The 20,404-nt window shown below is 40.2% G+C and overlaps 1 protein-coding gene across 2 annotated transcripts in view; it reads left to right on the top strand.

Annotated features, from left to right (window-relative positions):
- The window catches only part of PON3 (paraoxonase 3), a 30,561-nt gene extending 14,485 nt beyond the window's left edge, over positions 1-16,076 (top strand). The window contains exons 4-9 of one of the 2 annotated variants that reach the window (XM_059073802.2): positions 1,769-1,934; positions 6,804-6,930; positions 11,722-11,919; positions 12,903-12,984; positions 13,229-13,357; positions 15,788-16,076. In XM_059073802.2, coding sequence (XP_058929785.1) covers positions 1,769-1,934; positions 6,804-6,930; positions 11,722-11,919; positions 12,903-12,984; positions 13,229-13,357; positions 15,788-15,946 — 861 coding nt within the window. In that variant the 3' untranslated portion in view covers positions 15,947-16,076. The remainder of the gene's footprint in view (positions 1-1,768; positions 1,935-6,803; positions 6,931-11,721; positions 11,920-12,902; positions 12,985-13,228; positions 13,358-15,787) is intronic. The other variant, XM_067042532.1, reaches the window with a different exon arrangement.
- The last annotated feature ends 4,328 nt before the right edge of the window (positions 16,077-20,404 follow it).

Here is a 20,404-nt window from a genome sequence, read left to right as displayed (position 1 = left end):
TAGAAGAAATACCTGTAACCTTATAAATAAAAGCTACAAGGGAAGAGTGTAGAATGAGAAGGAAAGAGGGGTGGGTGAGGATAGAGGAGGAAAGGACAGGAAGAGAATTTAGACTAGCCCTATACAGTATAAGAGCTAGAAAAGGGCAAAGGGACTTGGCAAAAAATTTGATAAGGAAGCAGTAAGCAAAGAGTGAGGCTTCCTTAGAAGACGGGCTCTTGACTGATGATGGCAGATCTGAGCTCTGGAAGCTGAAGTTTGTGGCTAGGGACATGCCAATCTTTCCTCTAGGTGTGGTGACTTAAGGAGAAGGAATGATAGAGGGAATAGACCTTCCACCTGATGGGCTTCAGTGGCCAGTATTGTCTGGGGAAAGCTAGATTTCCCGTAAGATTTAAGCATAGAAGAACTGTTCTAAGAAAAGCTTGAAGATATAGGTGGGGTTGTTTGAAACTGAAGATTGACTACCCCAGGGGTTGGGGCAGGGGAAGGGAGGGACAGTGGAAGGGCCAAGAATAGTATAATTGTAAGTGTGTGTGTGTGTGTGTGTGTGTGTGTGTGTGTGTGTGTGTGTGTGTGTGTGTGTAAGAAAGGAAGGGGAAAGGGAGAGCAAGGGAGAAGGTAGAACAGGAAGAAGGAAAAAGGAGGGAGAGAGAGAGAGAAGGAAAGAATTTAAACTGATTATAAGTGGAAATGAGGGTATAAGAAAAGATACAATGTTGTTGATGTTGATATACATCAGAGTGATGGGGGAAGGATACAGGGAGGAAGTGGGCTGAGTTTTGTAATTGGTATAGAATAAACCAACCCCAAGTTTTGACACAATGACCTGGGATGCAGCAAAGGCCCAATACATTCAGGATGCCTATTATTGGTTGATAAACACCTGGTTCTTCCAGGAGAAAGAGCCACTGTCCAAGTTACTGGAACTTTTTACAATATTTGGAGAAAAGGATTCACATCCAAATCTTTGGACATATCTGTAGGAACAAAATAGGTCAGAAATAGTAAACTGTATGAAACTGTTTCCCCTATGTTAATTCTTGGCTGATTATTCTCTTTGTCATTACATAATATAATGGATGTAGGATGGGAGCAGTGCAATAAACCCATACACCCCTTCTCTCTGCTTTGAGGAGCATTCATTATATATAGAATTGGACTAGAAAGAACCTTTGCAATTAAATATTTTAATTTCCTCATTTTATAAATGAGAAACCTGTAGTACAGGCAGGTCAAGGGACTCAAACAAAGTAATACAGCTTAGTCTCTTGCATTATGCTTTTTGGTCTAACTCCTTCTCTATATATTAAAAATTGGGGCTTCCCTGGTGGCGCAGTGGTTGAGAGCCCGCCTGCCGATGCAGGGGACGCGGGTTCGTGCCCCGGTCTGGAAAGATCCCACACGCCGCGGAGCAGCTGGGCCCGTGAGCCATGGCCGCTGAGCCTGTGCGTCCGGAGCATGTGCTCCACAAAGGGAGAGGCCACAACAGTGAGAGGCCCGCGTACCGCAAAAAAAAACCAAAAAAAACCAAACAAATAAAAATTGAACATAGGTTCTTCCCATATTCCCATTTGCAATGGCTTAGATGACATTGGTAATCCCTCAGATCAGATAATGGCAATACCTGACAGTGTGAAAAATCCCAGAAATCTAAAAGAAATTTAGAGCTTTGAACATTTTTGTTAGGCCTTGAGATTTTAGCTTCCATGTGAAAACGTTGCTTTGATATGTGTATATGTGCATACTTATTCTCTATATTTTAAAGGGATTAAAATATCCAGGCATGCCAAACTTTGCACGAGATGAGCCAGGACAAATCTTCTTGATGGATTTAAATGAGCAAAACCCAAGGGTCCAGGCACTAAACATCAGTGATGGTTTTGACAAAGCATCATTTAATCCACATGGGATCAGTACTTTCATCGACAAAGGTAAAGCATGAATGCTTAAGAATAAGGGGAAAATGAGGGAAATACAAACCACTCATCCTCAACTATTCAACGTGTATGTGAAAGGAGGGAAGATGCTATTTTACCATGAAGATGTATATTTATAAGATAATAAATATGTATCAAAACATTTTTTAACGTCATGTTAAAGAGGGGGAGACTAGGCTGTGGTCACACCCTCTTTCTCCTACCCCCTTTTCTTCTCATCTGACCATCAAAACCAGTTGGGATATTGTTCTCAGAAATCTAACATATAAACTAAAGGACCTTTGAAAATAATCTCATGACATTTATAAAGCAACATAAAAGGAAACAATGGATGAATTAGACATGGTTAAAATTAAAAACTTCAAAAGACACCATCAAGGAAGTGAAAAAACAACTTAAAGCATAAGAGAAAAAGATTTGCAAGTCAGATATCTGATGAGGCTTATATCCAGAATATATAATTTTTACATCTCAACAACAAAAAGACAAATACCCAGTTAAAAAATGGACAAAGGATCTCAGTATATCTTTCCAAAGAGATACACAAATGGCCAATAAACACATGAAAAGATACTCAGTATCCTTAGTCATTAGGGAAATGCAAATCAAAACCATAATGAGATACCACTTCACACCCATAGGGTGGCTATAATTAAAAAAAGACAGACAGTAACAAACATTGGCAAGGATGTAGGGAAACCGGCATCCTCACACTTTGCTGGTGGGATTGAGTGCAGTCACTTTTTAATGCAGTTTGACAGTTCCCCAAAATGTTAAAGGTAGATCTACCATATGATGCAGAAACTCTACTCCTTGGCACATGCCTAAGAGAACTGAAAACATAGGTCTATACAAAAACTTACACACATATATTCATAGCAACATTACTCCTAATACTCAAAACGTGAAAATAATCCAAATTCCCATGAAATGTTGAATGCATAACCAAAAGGTGGTATGTTTATACAATGGAATATTATTTGGCAGTAAAAAGAAATGAAGTATTGATGAATGCTACAACATGGATGAACCTTGTAAACATTATCCTAAGTGAAAGAATTCAATCACTATATGCCACATATTGATTGATTCCATTTATATTAAATGTGCAGAATAGGCAAATTTATAGAGACAAAAAGTAGATTAGTGGTTGGCAGGGACTTGTGGGGGGTGGGGAATGGGAAGTGGTAGCCGATGGATATGGGGTTTCTCTTTGGGGTGATGAAAATGTTCTGGAACTAGATAGTGGTTATGGTTGCACAACTCTGTGAATACACTAAAAACCACTAAACTATATATTTTGAAAGTGTGAGTTTAATGGCAAGTGAATTATATCTCAAAAAAGCTAATGTAGAAAACAAAGCATAGTTATGAATACACTGTATATGCTTTAAAACAATAATTTCCAATATTATTTTTTACTTTATAGTTTATAATTCCAGACTAACTTAATTTTTAAATATCTGTGGGTCCACAGAGCACGTAGAAGATAAGAAGAATGAAACCTCACTAGTAGTAACTATTAATATGTGAAGGGAAGGTCAAATGGAAGTGTTGCAAATCAAAAATTTTAAATAAATGGTGTTTTAATTCTTCCAAATACATACTGAAGTTACAATGCATTGTTAATTTTGAAGTTAAATTTGCTAGAGTGATTTAAATGAATAAAAAAATGACTAATAATTATCTCAATCCACTTATCCAACCGATCAATGTTTCATTCTTTCATCTGCACCAACAGACTTGTTCATTTTTAAAATGGATACCTTTTAAAATGCTTGAATACTATTTTACTAAGTAGGTTAAATATTCCCCTGAAATCTAATATATGATGTTTACTTGCCTAGCAAGCCGTTCTTTAAAAGATAATTGTACCTAACAATTTTATATTGCTTTACAGTTTATAAAGCACTTTATATATATGTTATTCCTCAAAATAAAACCCTGAGCCCAACCTTGACTCTTCTCCTCTCCCTGCTGCATTCAGTCAACTAGTTACAAAGTTCTTTCCAATTTAACCCTCACATATCTCTCCAAGCTGCTGACCTCTCCCTATCCTCACTGCACCATCCCAGTCCAAGTCCCCAACATGTCTATCCTAGATTCTGCAGTGGTCCCTGATTGCATTTTCCATCTTATACCAACTCAAGCCGTTTTTATAAGCAAGCATTATTTTTTATACAAATCTGATCATGTCACTCCCTTCTGAAAATTCACCATATTGTTCCTGTCACTCTGAACCCCAAATCTCCAGAATGGTTTCCTAGGCGCTACCCCTACATATTCTGGCATCTGGATGTTCTCTCCAGCCTCAGTGGACACCACTGTCTCCCTGACTCTCTGGACTAGTCACACTGGATTTCCTTTAGTCCTGCAGAATGCTGCATGTCTCAGGGCCTTTGCATATGTAATATCCTCTGCCTGGAATGTCTTTCCACTTATTTCTGGCTTATTCTTTTTCATCATTCAGGCCTCAGCTTAAATGTCACCTTCTCAGGGAAGCCTTCCCATCATCTTATTTCAGGCTATGAACCTTGCTATATTCCTTTTCAATGAAATTCCTCTTTTAGCACTCATCAAAATGGTAATTAATGCTTTTTATTAATGTTAAAAGATAACAACCTTCTTTCCCTCTCCCACTATTGCTCTATAGTGGTCTCCTTCTCATCTCTAGATCCAAGCTTAACTGTCACTTTTCAAGTGGGTGCAACTATATGAAGAAGGCATATCTCCCCACTCCCATATTCTTTTATTTACTAATTATTTCCTCCCTATTTTCTTCTCTAGAATGTAACCATCATAAAAGCATATGTGACTTGTTCATTGCCAGATTCCCAGAGTCTAGAACAGTGTCTGCAGCATGTTAGGTGCTCTGTGAACATGTGTTAAATGAATAAATGAATGAACCCTATGAGTCAGGCAGGGCAGATATTGATAGTTTTATAGATGGAGAAATGGAGTTTAGAGACATTGCAGTAAAGTGTGACTTTACTTCTGTCATTAGTAAATGGCAATGCCAGAGTAGAACCCGGATGGTCTTACTTCTAATCCTATGTCCTTAATTCAGGTGAAATTTGGGCTCCTGGCTCTATTTAAATAAGTTGAGAGTCATCACTTTTTTGCCTGACACCCAACTAGACATATGATGCTTCATTGGAGAAGGTGTAATGAGTGATCAGATTAACCTGGAGCTATTTTATTCCATGGGATAGTGTTAGAGGTGGGTGTTTTGGTTTTTTTTAAGGGAGGAAGGGGAGGTGAGGGTTGGTTTTGGTTTGTTTTTGCTTTTTTTTTTTTTTTTTTTTAAGATGGGACCAGTTTACAGATTAATCCTCAGGCATATAATCAGGTTTTCAGAAGTTAAGTATGTTATGATTGACAACTTATTTTATTTGTTAGTGACCTCCCTTAATTATGTATTTAATGCATAAGGCCAAAACATTACACATAAATTGGCATGAATGAGAAGACAGAAAACAAGTCTTCTCACCAAGCATCTCTTATATGAAAAGAGGACTTAAGAAGGGGGTAAAGCCAGGGCAGCAATGTATTTTTCATGCTGTGTCCAGCAATAGTGTCTTGTCGAAGGGCCATGTGAGGGCTAAATGCTACTCAGGTGCTGCTTGCCAAGTCCCTAGAACAGAGTTGCCATGTGCTGGAACAGAGTTGGGTCAGACCAAAAGAAAGATTCATCTGTGAGGGAGCACTTTTCCTTAATTCAGGTAAAGGTGCCCATGTGGTTCAGGGGCCCTGAGTATAAGCCCCACATCTCAGGGCTCTGGCTTGTTCTGCTGCATGATTGGAAACTCCATCAAGAAGGGAACTGAGGGGCTTCCCTGGTGGCGCAGTGGTTGAGAATCCGCCTGCCGATGCAGGGAACGCGGGTTCGTGCCCCGGTCCGGGAAGATCCCACATGCCGCGGAGCAGCTGGGCCCGTGAGCCATGGCCGCTGAGCCTGCGCTTCCAGAGCCTGTGCTCCGCAGTGGGAGAGGCCACAACAGTGAGAGGACCGCATATCACAAAAAAAAAAAAAAAAAAAAAAAAGAAGGGAACTGGGGAGATGAACGCAGATCAAATCCTGAATGGGAGCATGGGCCCAGGCTCACTCAAACTCCAGAGTGCATCTGACTTAGAACTCCTGATAAGTCAGAAAACAGTACTCTGAGAAGCTAGAGTACTGCCCCCAATCCGGTTCACAGCAGTTCACATTCCAGTATGAGAACAGATAGGTGAACATTCCTGAGGTTGGTTATACCTAACATTGGCTAATCTATTTTCTTCTACATTCGTATTTACATTCCACGTCTACTGGGTTCATGAATAACTAAATCGTTACTGCAACCTCAGGTAGATGGCTTGTGTCAGGAGTTCATTCTCTATCTGGGAAATGTTCATTTTAAAATATTTAGACAGGTCTGACACTTCTTGAACGTGTGTTGCAATGTAGGCAGTTCTCACAGAAAAGAATTCTCGGCAAAGCTTTGCTTGCTTGTACCCACTTCTCTTGTTGAGGGGCCACCTTGGGAAACTGCATCCGTGTTTATGCACCACTGTAGTTCTGCATCTTCCTGTTAGAGAGGGTGTGCAGGTGAGGCTGAAGGGAGCATTGCAGAAACATCTGGGCTTGGCTTTGCCACTGGGTGGTGATGAAATTGCTGACAAGTCATTAACCTTCTGAGTGTCAGTTTCTTCAATAAAATGAGGATTCTGGCATTTGTTTGACTTACCTATCAGATGGGTTGCTAGGATCAAATGCAAGATGTATAAGAAAAATCCTTGGACATGACCAAGTTCTACACTAGGTGTAATAATAGTTGCAACAGAAGCAAACTTCTTGGAAATTGTGTCTTCTTTCCACTTTAGACCAAATTGTTTATCTTTATGTTGTGAATCATCCCCACATGGAGTCCACTGTGGAGATATTTAAATTTGAGGAACAACAACGTTTTCTGGTACACCTGAAAACTATAAAACACGAACTTCTCATAAGGTATGGAATTAAAGTATTTAATTTGCGCCTCTGCTGTGTGCTTTGTTTTCTTTAGTTCACAGCCTTTGTTAAACTTTTGTTTTGAAGCTTTTTCTTCTAAAGCTTTCTAAAGGTTCTCATGGTGACACTGCCCAGCACCTCACTAGAAATTGCTGTATTCGGTATTGAATATCTTTATATTCTCCAATCTTTTGGAAAGCATTTTAATCCTATAAAGTTGCTCTAATTCCATCCTCCGTAAGACAACAGTACAGAACCTGCTATTGGGCTCTTTAAACACCCACACCCTTTAGTTGTCCTGGTAGGTTGTATTCTGAAAGCCATACTCATTGGGTGTTATCACCAGCCTCCAGAAGGACCATTCCTTTGTTCAATCAAAGTTTTAAAGTAACATTTGAAAAAAGCCCTGAAGGCATATATAAAAATTCACATTTTTAAAGTATTGACTATGTGCCAGGCACTGTGCCAAAATCCCTAATTCCCTTTCACTCTCACAACTGTCTTTAGTAATAAGCATGAGTAAACAGAGACTTAGAGCAGTTTGGGGTAAGTTACTTACCCAAATTACATAATTTGTAAGTGGTAGAACTAGGGTGTAAACCTTGACCCATCTGAATTCAAAGCTGGGCTCTTTAAGTTTTTTACTGGCTAGGTTGCCTGTTTCAAGCCTGTAACAAACAATGAAGAATCTTTTGTAAAATGGATTCAACGCTGAAAGACTGGTTCTAAAACAGCAGAGGTTAATCTTTCCATGAGGTAGAAGAGTAGGGAAAGAAAAGGAAGGAAGTTCATTTTCTCTCCTTTGCTCTCTTTCTCAACAACACATTTGAATTTCTCCCCATAGAATTTGGGGGCAACAAAAGGCGAGGCAGAAGAAGTAAGAGAACTTGAAGTTGTTGACTTTTCCCATGATGCACTGTGCTGGGTTCTGAGGCACAGTGAGGACCAGGACTGCCACTGCTGGGTGACTGAGAAACTGTGGACAAGTCACTTAACCTGTGCTTCAGTTTTCCTCAGCAAAATGGGAATTCCTTCAAAGGCCTGACTTACCTATCTGGTGATTGTGAGGGTCAAATGCAGTAACATCACCTTGTGGGAAGAGTGCCTCAGAAAGCATAGCCTGAGGGAAAACTTAAGACACAACTCCTTTGTTAGGGAGTACCAGCCCAGGTTGCAAAAGTCAGAGACCAGCCTGAGGCAGGGAAAGCGGAGTGTTATGGGTTGAACTGTGTCTCCTCAAAAAGATAAGTTGAAATTTTAACCCCTGATACCCCAGAACACGACCTTATGTGGAAATACGATCCTTACAGATGTAATGAGTTAAGATGAGGCCGTATTAGAGCTGAGTGTGCCCTTAATCCAATATGATTGATGTCCTTATAAGAAAACAGATGGACACACAGGGAGAATGCATGTGAAGATGGAAAGTGAGATTGGAGTGATGCATCTATAAGCCAAGGAATGCCTGAGGCTACCAGAAGCTAGAAGAGGCAAGGAAGGATCCATCAGTAGAAACTTCAGAGGGAGCATGGCTCTGTCAACAATTTGATTTCAGACTTCTGGCCTCCAGAACTATGAGACAGTAAATTTGCGTTGTCGTAACCACCCAGTTTGTGGTACTTTGTTACAGCAGCACCAGTAAACTCATATGGGAGACAGTCTATAGCAAATGCATTGTTAAGCCAGCTACTGCTAAGTGCAACTGACTGCTTGAAATCATGGGGTTGCCCTCCAGTAAGCAAACCTCATTTCAAGACAATCTGGCCAAGATAAGAAAGGAAGAGGAGTTTATCCACCCCCCCCCATCTCTCAGTAGTCAGAGGTTTGCCTCAAGGGGTGTTAATTCCTGCACATACCTTTTTACCCATGTGCAAGGCAAGTCTGGTGATATCCTGTGCTTTGAATTTGACACAGAAGCCTAGAAATGGGAGTAAGAGGCCTATAACAGACATGAGGTAAGGCGCTATAAGGGTACACTGTGGAAAGTCTGTCAGATCCTATGCAGAGCTGGTTGAAATAGTGCCAGCTGGAATAGGGCAGGTGCGGCTTTGAGGATCTAAAGAGGACCTTGAGAGGTACCCTGATAAACACATACCCAAGCATTTCAAAGGGTAGAACAAGGTGCTATGGAACAAATTATGAGGGAATTTAACTTAATCTATGGTGTTAATACTTTTTGGAAGAAGGACTACGTAAGCTGAGACCTAAAAGACAAGTAGCCCAATAACATTGGGAAAGTCATTGTACAACAAAACCTCAAAGTATTTCCTGATTCATCCAAATTTTTCTTTCCTAAATTTAATGTAAACTTGTATGGATATAACTGAGTCACTTTGCTGTACACCTGTAACTAACACATCATTGTTAACTATACTCCAATATAAAATAAAAATTTTTAAAAATCATAAATGCCACTAGAAAGGGTGGCATATTAACTTTATTGACAATATTGTGTATTTTACAAAGTTGCTGAGTACAGAAGCTTCACACACACACACACACACACACACACACACAGGTTCAATCTTTTTTTTTTTACATTTTTTTCTAGTCATCATCTCTTTTTTTCTTTTCCAAAATAGAAATGATTTTTTTAAATTGTTGTAAGAGTGAGACTTGGTTCATTTAAAAATTTCAATGGTATTGAAGAACATAAATAAGAAAGAATAACACTCATAATCCCACCTATGCAGAGAAAATATAAAGGTCAGGATGAACTGGGTCTTGCTACAGTAATAGAAAAGAAAAACCCTAGCAACTTTAATGGTTCAAACCCACAAAGTTTTGTCTTGTTTTCATACTCATGCTACATATCCAGTGTAGGTGATTCAGGGAGTCAGTTTTATGGTGTCCTCATTTAGAACCTTAAGAGAGGACCACACTCTCATTTATCAGAAAAGTTGCTGGTTACTGTGGAAGAGTGAGGGAAGCATGGTGGATCTTGTACTTCCTCTTAAAGTCTCCCATCTTGGAAGCTACATACATTACTTCATTTTTTTTTAACATCTTTATTGGAGTATAATTGCTTTACAATGGTGTGTTAGTTTCTGCTTTATAACAAAGTGAATCAGCTATTCATATACATATATCCCCATATCTCCTCCCTCTTGCGTCTCCCTCCCACCCCTCTAGGAGGACACAAAGCACCGAGCTGATCTCCCTGACCAGCTCTTTATCGGCAACCTGCTCATGAGGTGGACAGATCAGAGCTTAAAGATTTCTTTCAAAATTAGGGGAATATGGTGGAGCTTCATATTAACAACAGTGGGAAATTACCCAATTTGGGGTTCGTTGTGTTTGATGAGTCTGAGCCTGTTCAGAAGGTGCTTAGCAACAGGCCCATCATGTTCAGAGGTGAGGTCCATCTGAAAGTGGAAGAAAAGAAGACTCAAGCCACCCAGGAAGGGGACCGCGGAGATAACCACCTGCAGGGACCTGGAGGCCCTCGGGGTGGGCTGGGTGGTGGGATGAGAGGCCCACCCCGCGGAGGCATGGTGCAGAAACCAGGATTTGCAGTGGGAAGGGGCAGTTCTCCAAGGTAGTGAATTGCTCTTCACCGATCTTCAGGCAGCAGTACAAACCCTAGCTCCCACAAAACGGTGAATTTCTTCAGCCAACCTTTGGTATCTTGGAATCTGATCCTAGTCTATCATAAACTGCTTAAGTTTGTACAATTTTACTTTTTGTGTTAATGGTCTGTGCTCCTTACCCCCCCCCCCCCCATTTTAGTCCTTCACTTCCAATTTTGTGGAATGATATTTTAGGAAAAATTGATTTTTAAAGAAGAAAAAAAAAAAGACTGCATTTCCCTGCTTTACTTGCATATACAGACTGGATTTTTTTTTAACAGTTTCCCCAAAGGAATATTTCTTGCTTATTACTGACATTTGGTATGTTTCGTTCATTGGAATATTTCTTACTTATTTTCTACATGTTTCAAAATCCTGGGAGAATTGCAGGATTTGATAAACATTTTGAAGGCAGGAAAAACCCAAATTGTCTCTTCTTTGAGAGTCAGGACTACCTTCTGGTGTGGAAAAATTGCCGTTGGAAAAATTGACAATTTAGGTTCTCTCTGGTATATGGTTAAAAACGGAATAAAAGGTGTTAGTGGAGTTTTTCTTTGGATACGCGATCACCAAACAGTTCCAAAACCTACTGTTTTTACCACTGAAATTTAAATTGTGAGATAGGTTTTAAACGTCTAGAATGCAACTGATAAGCTTTTCTTGAACTGTGAGATTTTTTTTTGAAGTAGAGTTTTTTCATGTTTAATTTGTATTTGTAAAAAAAAGAAAAAAAATTAAAAAATTTTAAAAATCTGAATAACACAAAACCAGAGCAAAACTGTTGTGCCTTCGATTTATCTTTGATTCCAGTCTTGGCAATTGTTTAAAGAAAAATGATAATAATTTTAAAAAACCTAGATTTGTTCTATCAGGTTCAGAGTATGTTGGGAATTATAGAATCCCTCTTTCACCTGTAAAAAAAAAACAGTCGCAAGTCTACAGATTTAGATTAGAGGTTTATTTGTCTACTTGTCTGTTTTTGCTGATTTCTGTGGAAGGGAGGAGTGAGAAAATAACAAATGGCTAACAGAAAATCCATCAGGGCAATGAAAAGTCATGTACTTTCTGTGGAATCCTTTAATCCATACTAGTTCATGTATACTTTTTCAAACTGATGAATTTATTGGTCTTTGAGATTTAGTGATTTTAAATAGCCCATGGTTTTTTTTTTTCTTTTCCTCTCTCTGTCTCTCTCTTTTTTTTAATTTCTTTTTCATTTTAGTGTGAATGACATTGTGGTTCTTGGAGCAGAACAGTTCTATGCCACCAGAGACCACTATTTTACCAACTTCTTGGTACTATTAGAGATGGTCATGGATCTTCATTGGACTTACATTCTTTTCTACAGTCCAAGAGAGGTTAAAGTGGTAGCCAAAGGATTTAGTTCTCCCAATGGGATCACCATCTCACCAGACAAGAAGTAAGCTCTTTTATAAATTCCAACCCTTTACCCTTGACATTTTCATGGATTCCTTCCCTGAAGAAGTGCTTACTTCCTGAGGCTTAAGTAGTCAATACATGTGTGGAGGGATCCAGTGTGGCCAGGGTTCACAATAAATGTGTGATCTTAAGCCAACCATTGCCCTCTTGCACTTTAGGGTACCCCAACAAAATGAGGGATTTTGACTCAAGGACATAAGGTCCTTGTTCCAAATTCTTATGTGACTAGAAAAGAGTATAAATGCAGGATACCTCTGCCCCTTATGAGGCTAGAAGGTCTTTAATCACTTATACTAAGTTCAGTTACCCCTAAGTCCTTATTGGAGAGGGAGACCCAACTTAGATTGGACATTGGGATTGTATAAGTTTCAGACTTACTGTTATACTACAACAGAATTTTCTATGAGAAGACATTATTTTATGCAGCATAAAATTTTATGAGAAACACTCTTTTAAAGTGTTTTTAAAATGGAAGGTTATTTAAAAAGAAGAATACCATGAATATTAAGTGTAAAGGTGACATAATAGAGATGATTCCTGTGGAAAACAACGCTGAGTATTCTTCCTCTTTTTAAAAATAATTGTGATTGAGTTTCATGATCATCTGCTACTTATTTTCAAGCCTGAGTTTCTGGAAGTATAGGCTCTATTGGACTTATGAGAGGTCCACTTACCTCCATTCAATTTAAAGAATAAAGTGTGACTCCTAACTGATGAGACTGAGCCTATATGTCATCTAGAAACACAATTCCATTACCTTATGGTCATATCTCCTATTCAACGCTTACTTAAAGCACTTCAAGAGTATTAAAAATACCAGTCCATTATCTTTTACTGTGGTTTAGAAAGGCACTGTAGTGGCACTTTGAGCTATTGTGAATTTGTATAGTTCTTCTCCAAAATAAAAGTTAGTATCATCTCTCATTACTACTTGCTTAAATGTAAATGTTACTTACTTCAAAGGTATATCTATGTAGCTGATGTATTGGATAAGAACATTCATGTAATGAAAAAACATGACAACTGGGATTTAACTCAACTCAAGGTAAAAGTACCCTGTCTTCCCACACAACATGTTCTATTACATTAGTTCCCAAGCTTGACCTGGGAATGTGCTCCCTGAATGAAGGAAACGGGACTATTTTAGAAGAATGTTGGTGAGATTATGCTTGCACTTCTAAAATTCAGTAGCAAAAATCTAATTTCAGGAGCCAGAAGGAGCTGGTGGGAGGAAGGAGGTAGGGAAGAAAGTCAAAACAATGTCTTCACTACTTCCTCTTTGTTGGAAGGTAATCCAGTTGGGCACCTTAGTGGATAACTTAACTGTTGATCCTGACACGGGAGATATTTTGGCAGGATGCCATCCTAATGCCATCAAGCTGCTGATGTATAATACTGAGGATCCTCCAGGGTCAGAAGTAAGTTCCTATACTTCTCTAAGCTCATGGGAAAAGCAGCAAGAACAAACAATTTGTTGAGGTGACCTGGGAGAATTTAGCAGGTCATATGTGATGTTCCAGAACTGAACAAATTCTGCATATGGAAAGAGTAAAGATTTGGGGCAGGATGGGGAGATACAGCCCATTAACCCCTTCAAGTCACCTGGTGACAGTTTAACATCAGTGCTAAACAGCATATCCCATCCTTGCAAAGGCTGTACTTGCTATTGGGAATCATGGGAAAATATGAGCTTGATTATTCATATTGACCCAGATTCCCATATCATAGTTCCAATCAGGATGTAGGCTCTGAGCAGGCCCTAAAGTTAGGCAAAGGGAAAGTCATATATGGAAACATCTTTCATACTTCCCAATAGGAAGCTCCCATGAAAGGGTTTAAATGACTGTAGCCTCATAACAAAATTAGATTTTGCCCGCAGTTTCTATTATATATGATAGTATTGAAGAATGTCTCATTTTATAGATGTTATTTTAAATCTCTTCTAAAATAATATCATATGCCATTGAATGTTATATGGCATTAGAAACAATAGCATAAAGCATTGCAATTTCTATAGCATTGAGCTTAAGAATAAAAAAAATCTCTAGTGAATTTAAATACAGATATAAATTCTTGGCACACATACTAGGAGAGATTTATTCACAAAAATTTATTGAGCACTTATAATGTACTAGTCTTTGTTCTAATGCTTAGAAAATAATCAGAAAACAAAACATACAAAGATCTCTGCTGTTAGGGAGGGAGAAAGACAATGAACAATAAGCATAAGAAATAAGTAAATTAGATAGTAAGTTTGAAAGTGGTAAGTTCTATGGGAAGAAAAAGCATAACAGTAAAAGGGATCAGGATTACTGTGAACAGAGGGATGGCAGGTCTTATTAAATATGGAGACTAGGCTATGCCTCATTGAGAAGATAAGGTTTGAACAAAGAGGAGAATGTTTGAGTCTAGGTTTGGGGAGTTGGGAAATTGAGATTCAAATCCCACCCTGGTAATTGGCCCAGTGGGTAAAGTAGAACATACAGTTATTCTGCTTCCAATATTGCTATTCTTTAGTATTAAAAAAAAATTGTTTCTTTTATTAACATATTAGTCACAACTTTTTTTGTTTTGTTTTTGGCTCTGCCGCATGGCTTGTGGGATCTTAGTTCCCTGACGAGGGATTGAACCCGTGCCCTCGCCAGTGAAAGCACAGAGTCCTAACCAGTGGAGTGCCAGAGAATTCCCTAGTCAACAATTTCTTGACAAAAAACAACAACAACCAAAAAAAAAAAAAACCCAGACAAAACACCCCAAAACATCAAAAAATATAAAAAGAAACAAAAGTCCAACCTGAGACTAGAACCTGAAGAATTGTTACCTTAAGCTACCCTGGCCTCAGATATATGCCCCCCAAAGTGATACATATAACTTTTCTACAAATGCCCAACAACAATGTCTGCTTTAAGAGAATGAAAATATGATCCATAGAATGATATGAAAATTGTTTTCAAGTTTAACCATTTGTTTATTTTAGATAAGCCTTCTTTTTTCACAATCACTGACACCCTTTATTTTTGGTGGAGGCTAATGTTTTCTACATGAGTTCCAGCTTGAGTATTTCCATGGAACAAACCTGAGATAAAGTTGTAGGATCTTCCTCAAGATAAAACAAAAACAAAAACAAAAAAACACGAAATTCTATTTTAATAAGATATGTTGATATAGACTCATGACTCATGAAATCCTAATCCTCAATTAAATCCTAATTTGATTCACGTCATGCTCTATTTGAGTGAACTTCATCCAGGCTGTTTGGAAACCTGAGCACTTATGTATTTACTGATTAGCAAACTAAACTGTGTAAATCCTGTGGCTCAATAACAGTACTAGGCAGTGATGTGTCAGATTGAATTCCAAAGTATGCATTCTTTATGCTTCCTTGAGGGAGGGGTCCAGCTGTGAAAACTACCATCTACTGGTTCTGGGTTGCGTTGGCTGGCTAACTGGTTGTCCCTTCATTATCTTGTCCCATGTTTCCCTCCTCATCCTGTATGCCCAGTCAAAGGCAAGAACCTTTCCACAGAGGGAGCAATACCGGTCACTCAAGATTAGATAAGAGCATTCACGGTTCTTACCTCTCTCTATAGAGAAGTCCGAACTATCAAAATTGTGTAAACCATCTGTTGAGGAATTTGGCTAATGTGAGATCACTAGTCCACTTGACTGACTAGATATCGTTAGGACACTGATACTTTCATCAGAAGAAGAAAAAGAAAAGATTGAAGATGTACAGATTTTAGCTTATTGATTTCTTAGAAACATATTACTCCTGGAGTATCTGGGAAGGAAAACATCTCTGATGGCTGTTTGTTCATAGTCTACTAATGAATGATCTTTCTTGACAGGTACTTCGCATCCGGAATGCTTTGTCTGAGAAGCCCAGGATAAGCACTGAGTATGCCAACAATGGCTCAATGCTTCAGGGCAGCTCTGTGGCTTCTGTGTACCAGGGGAAGCTTCTCATAGGCACCGTATTTCACAAAGCTCTGTACTGTGTGCTCTAGAGTCCAGATATTCCAAAAAGTCTACATGTTTGGTAAAAGTAAACTCTTAATTATATGGTAACTGGAACTGTAAGTAAATGACAATAAAAATAACTAAATAATGAATTTTTATTGGACATACCAATAAAAATGTGTCTGGCTTTTCTCATGGATAGAAGTAAAGAAGCAGAGAGATTACGTAATATCCACCTATTGCAAGTCAAGATAGTGACAGTCCAACAAGAAACTAAACCTCTTAATTCTTTTTATCTACCACCCCCAATATTCTTTCTACAGTAAGATGAATGAGCTGTGGTAAGTGAGGTGTCCAGCTCACCTAGGGCCCCTTGGTAACTGTGTAGCAAAATTAACCTCCTGCAACTGTGATGTTCTGAGCCTCCTGCAGTCCAGACCAGGAGAAAAGCTAATGTTCAAATATTTATAATTCCCTCTCTCTTCCCTCAATTGCACAAGGCACCAACTGCCAATCAAGTGCCCAGCCCATGGATAAAAGCAAGAATTGGCATCACGTGACTGCCTGAAGTCCTCCTTGAACTTGCATTCTCCCAATGTAGACACAGGAAATCAGATTCTGGAAAATCTGACAAAGACAGACCACTCTGCCTACTTTAAGGCAGGGCAGGGCTAATCTGATCTTTGTAACAAGTCTTTATTTGTAGTGATATCGGTATCTGAAGTGTTGTAATCACCTTGGCTCTGAACCAGGAGGTGGTGCCTCAGGACTGTTATCCTCAGCTGCTTTAAAGTGCTCTTCTGGCTGATTCAATAAACACTTATTAAGCAACATTCCATACACCTGGCCCTAAAGAATCTGAAATAAATAACAGTATTGTATTGAAATCTTGTCTTAAGGGCCAACTCAACCTTAGTTTGATGATAATGAATAGAAGTGTCCCTTTCTTAGGACAACCTTTAGGAAAACATACCTCCAGTATGCCCTATACCCTTCCCTGCTTTATTCTTCCCCATAGAATATGTGCATATCCATAGTGCATATTCGCATTATCCATACCACGGTATATGCAAGAGTGATATATTTTACTGATTTCTGGCACATAGCAGGGACTCAATAAATGTCAGCCACGTGCCTGGAATCAATGAACACTGGAGAGATGTACTTGATGAGCTGTAAAGTCAGGAGTGGTGCGGAATGAGATGCTTGATACCCAGATGTCTGAAGGTGACACACGGTGGTAGACAGGTGAGAATAAAATTATATCTTAGGGCTTCCCTGGTGGTGCAGTGGTTGAGAGTCCGCCTGCCAATGCAGGAGACACAGGTTCGTGCCCCGGTCCGGGAAGATCCCACATGCCGTGGAGCGGCTGGGCCCGTGAGCCATGGCCGCTGAGCCTGCGCGTCCCGAGCCTGTGCTCCGCAGCGGGAGAGGCCACAACAGTGAGAGGCCCGCGTACCGCAAAAAAAAAAAAAAAAAAAAAAAAAAAAAATATATATATATATATATATATATATATATATATATATATCTTAGGGGTTCCAATCACAGCCCTCCCTTCCTTCTGTACTTTTTCTGGCCGAGTCACGGTGGGTGATCAAGTTACTGAACCTGAGCCACAAAGATGAGGCCCTTGTTAACACAAAGTGAGCGCTCCTCAAAGCCTGGCTCTCCTCTCCCACAGCTCTCCATTTCCTCCAGCCTGCTAGTTCTCCCCTTTTTACCTTGTCTAGGCAGCTAGTTCTTCGTCTCCTCCCTTTAAAGCGCCAGGAGCGTGCAGCCCCAGGCCGCAGGCGCTGGGCCCAGCTCAGCCCGCCGGCGTACGGGCGGGCCACGTGAGCTGCGCCGCCGGGAGGGGTGGAGCCAATCCCTGGGCGGCCCGAGGCTGCGGGCTGACTGGGGTTTCCTGCCCGTTTCGCGTCCTTGATTCCGTGCATCCTTCCATCGTCTGTCCCAGGCCATAGCAAAGCTGACGGTGCTCACCCTTGGGACTGGGGCTGGCACTCTTCAGGGATCACCGCTCTTCTTATCTGTAAGTTGAGTTGTGCCGAGGGCTGCGGCCCACCCCCCTTCTTGTCCGTCCCACCCCCTCGCCAGGCCCTGGAGACTCCCGCCACTCCCAAGCAGGTTCCGGGCTCTTAGAATATCTGCAGGCGAGCGCTGGACGTACGTCCCACAGCGACTGCATCAATATCCAACTTTCCCCCGCCACCTGAAAACGTACCCTCTGGGAGAGAGGTTAAGGAGACAGTGTGAGTGGCCCACCTGTTGGCACACAATTAATTTTTCATGAAAGCGGTGTATCTTGGCTACAGATTGACTTCTCAACTTTGCTTCAAAATAGATAACCAGATTGGAGGGAGGCCCTGATATTGTGTAAATTTAGGGAAGGAGCTCCCGCCTTGGCTGCCCGGCCGTGGCACAAACCTTCCCAGCTTGGAAGAGACAGTAAACTCACGTGTGGAGCGGAGCAGGTGGGAAGGAATGGGCGCCGTGATGGCCCACGCACTCGAGTGGGGGATGCGTGGAGCGTCAGGGGAGAGACCCTGGCACTGGCATTTGATGTCCTGGGCTCTTGCTGTGTCCTTTCCATTGTGGGATCTTGGGCAAATCACTTTACAATGCTAACACTAGCTGCTTCACTAAGCCTCATATAGTACAATGCTAACACTAGCTGCTTCAGTAAGCCTCATATAGGAAGCACTTAACAATGTGCCTGGGATATAGTAAGTATTCAATAAATGTTAGTGCCCTGCTTCCCTTAAAGTATTTTATAAAGCTTTAAGTACTATACAAGGGGAAAAAGGTTTCTAAGAATGTATCAGTAATTTTGTTAGTAACCTTTTTTTTTTTTTGGCTGCGTTGGGTCTTTGTTGCTGCTGGCTTTCTCTAGTTGCGTTGAGCGGGGTCTACTCTTCTTTGCAGTGTGCGGGCTTCTCATTGCAGTGGCTTCTCTTGTTGCGGAGCGTGGGCTCTAGGCGCGCGGGCTTCAGTAGTTGCGGCACGTGGGCTCAGTAGTTGTGGCTTGCGGGCTCTAGAGCGCAGGCTCAGTAGTTGTGGCGCACGGGGCTTAGTTGCTCCGTGGCGTGTGGGATCTTCCCGCACCAGGGCTCGAACCCGTGTCCCCTGAATTAGCTGGCAGATTCTTAACCACTGCGCCACCAGGGAAGTCCTAGTAACTTTTTAAATAGGGGTTCAAAGTCTAATGATCATCCTAATCCCTAAGGCTTAATCAATAAAACCTCATTATTTACTTTGAAGTACAATATCACTAAAAATCAAATTGAACATTTTGGATTTTTAGAAAAAAATCGTATGACCCTATGGACTGATTAGAAACATACATTCAGAATAGGTTTTTGTAACTATTGGGCTTTACTTTTCTTCTAATTGTTGGTTATTTTTGGAATCACAAACTGTTAGAAAAAAGTAAGAAACAGTGATTTGGGGTTTTTAATCATGTAAAAATTACGGTTTGTGGATTTTCATTAATCATGGTACTATTTGTTGCCAAAGAATATATAGATTATGTATTACATTTATATGTATATAAATACATTATCTCTCTCTCTCTCTCTCTCTCTCTCTCTATATATATATATTTGTGCAGTATTACCCTGGTATTACCTGTTATGAAAATAAGTGAGATGTAAGTATCTGACACCCTTTCTAGCCTTTCTCCTTTTGATTCTCCATTTCCATCTATCCCTGGGTTTGTTCTGCCCACACTTTTCAAATTGCCCCACACAATTTGAAGATAGGCCCTCACTCCTTCCTGGCAGATCTGTAATCTTCTAAAGGATTACAGATCTGCCAGGAAGGAGTGAGGGTCTATCTTTCTGGTTTACCTTCCTTAATTGACTCTAAGGGTGGAGACTGTAGGCATTTTGTATATGCTTTTGTGTAAAAGTATAGCTTTACCACTACCATCCTAAAAAGTTTCTCTATCAACATGAAGTCTTAGCTTATTTGATCCAATATTAATATTTCCCCAAGTTTGTTCCTTGCAACACAAGTCACAAGACATGCTCCATAAAAAATACGTTCCTTGGATAAATAAATTTGCGAAGTGTTGTCTGCTGTAGCCTTTTCCTAGAGATTGACAATGTATTCTGGCATGTTGAAAGATTTGAAAAGTCCTTCAGTAACAAAACAAACAAACAGAAAATGATTTTGCTTTGTCATTTCACAGACTTCACTCCCTTTTTTGGTACCATCTATAAACATCCTGTATAACTCTCTGGGATACAGTTTGAGACAGACTATTCTACACCACTGATTTGCACCAAGACTTAAATTTCAACTGAAAAAGTTGAGGCCTGGCCTTGGGCAGCAGATGGACCTTGGCCTTGGTTTCTGGGCCCCAGGCCTGATTCTGATTTGTCTGAAGGGACCAATGCACACTATGGTCATAGCTGAACATAATATTAGTCTCTGTGAATCTCGTTGTTGGCCTTGCCTGTGGTTTCTTTTTGTGGATGGAGTGCCTGCTGGAGCTGCTTTGC

Source organism: Kogia breviceps, chromosome 9 (assembly GCF_026419965.1).
Source record: "Kogia breviceps isolate mKogBre1 chromosome 9, mKogBre1 haplotype 1, whole genome shotgun sequence".
Classification (NCBI taxonomy): domain Eukaryota; kingdom Metazoa; phylum Chordata; class Mammalia; order Artiodactyla; family Physeteridae; genus Kogia; species Kogia breviceps.
The sequence above is the reverse complement of the archived record's forward strand: the minus strand, read 5'-3'. Positions and strand labels throughout refer to the sequence as shown.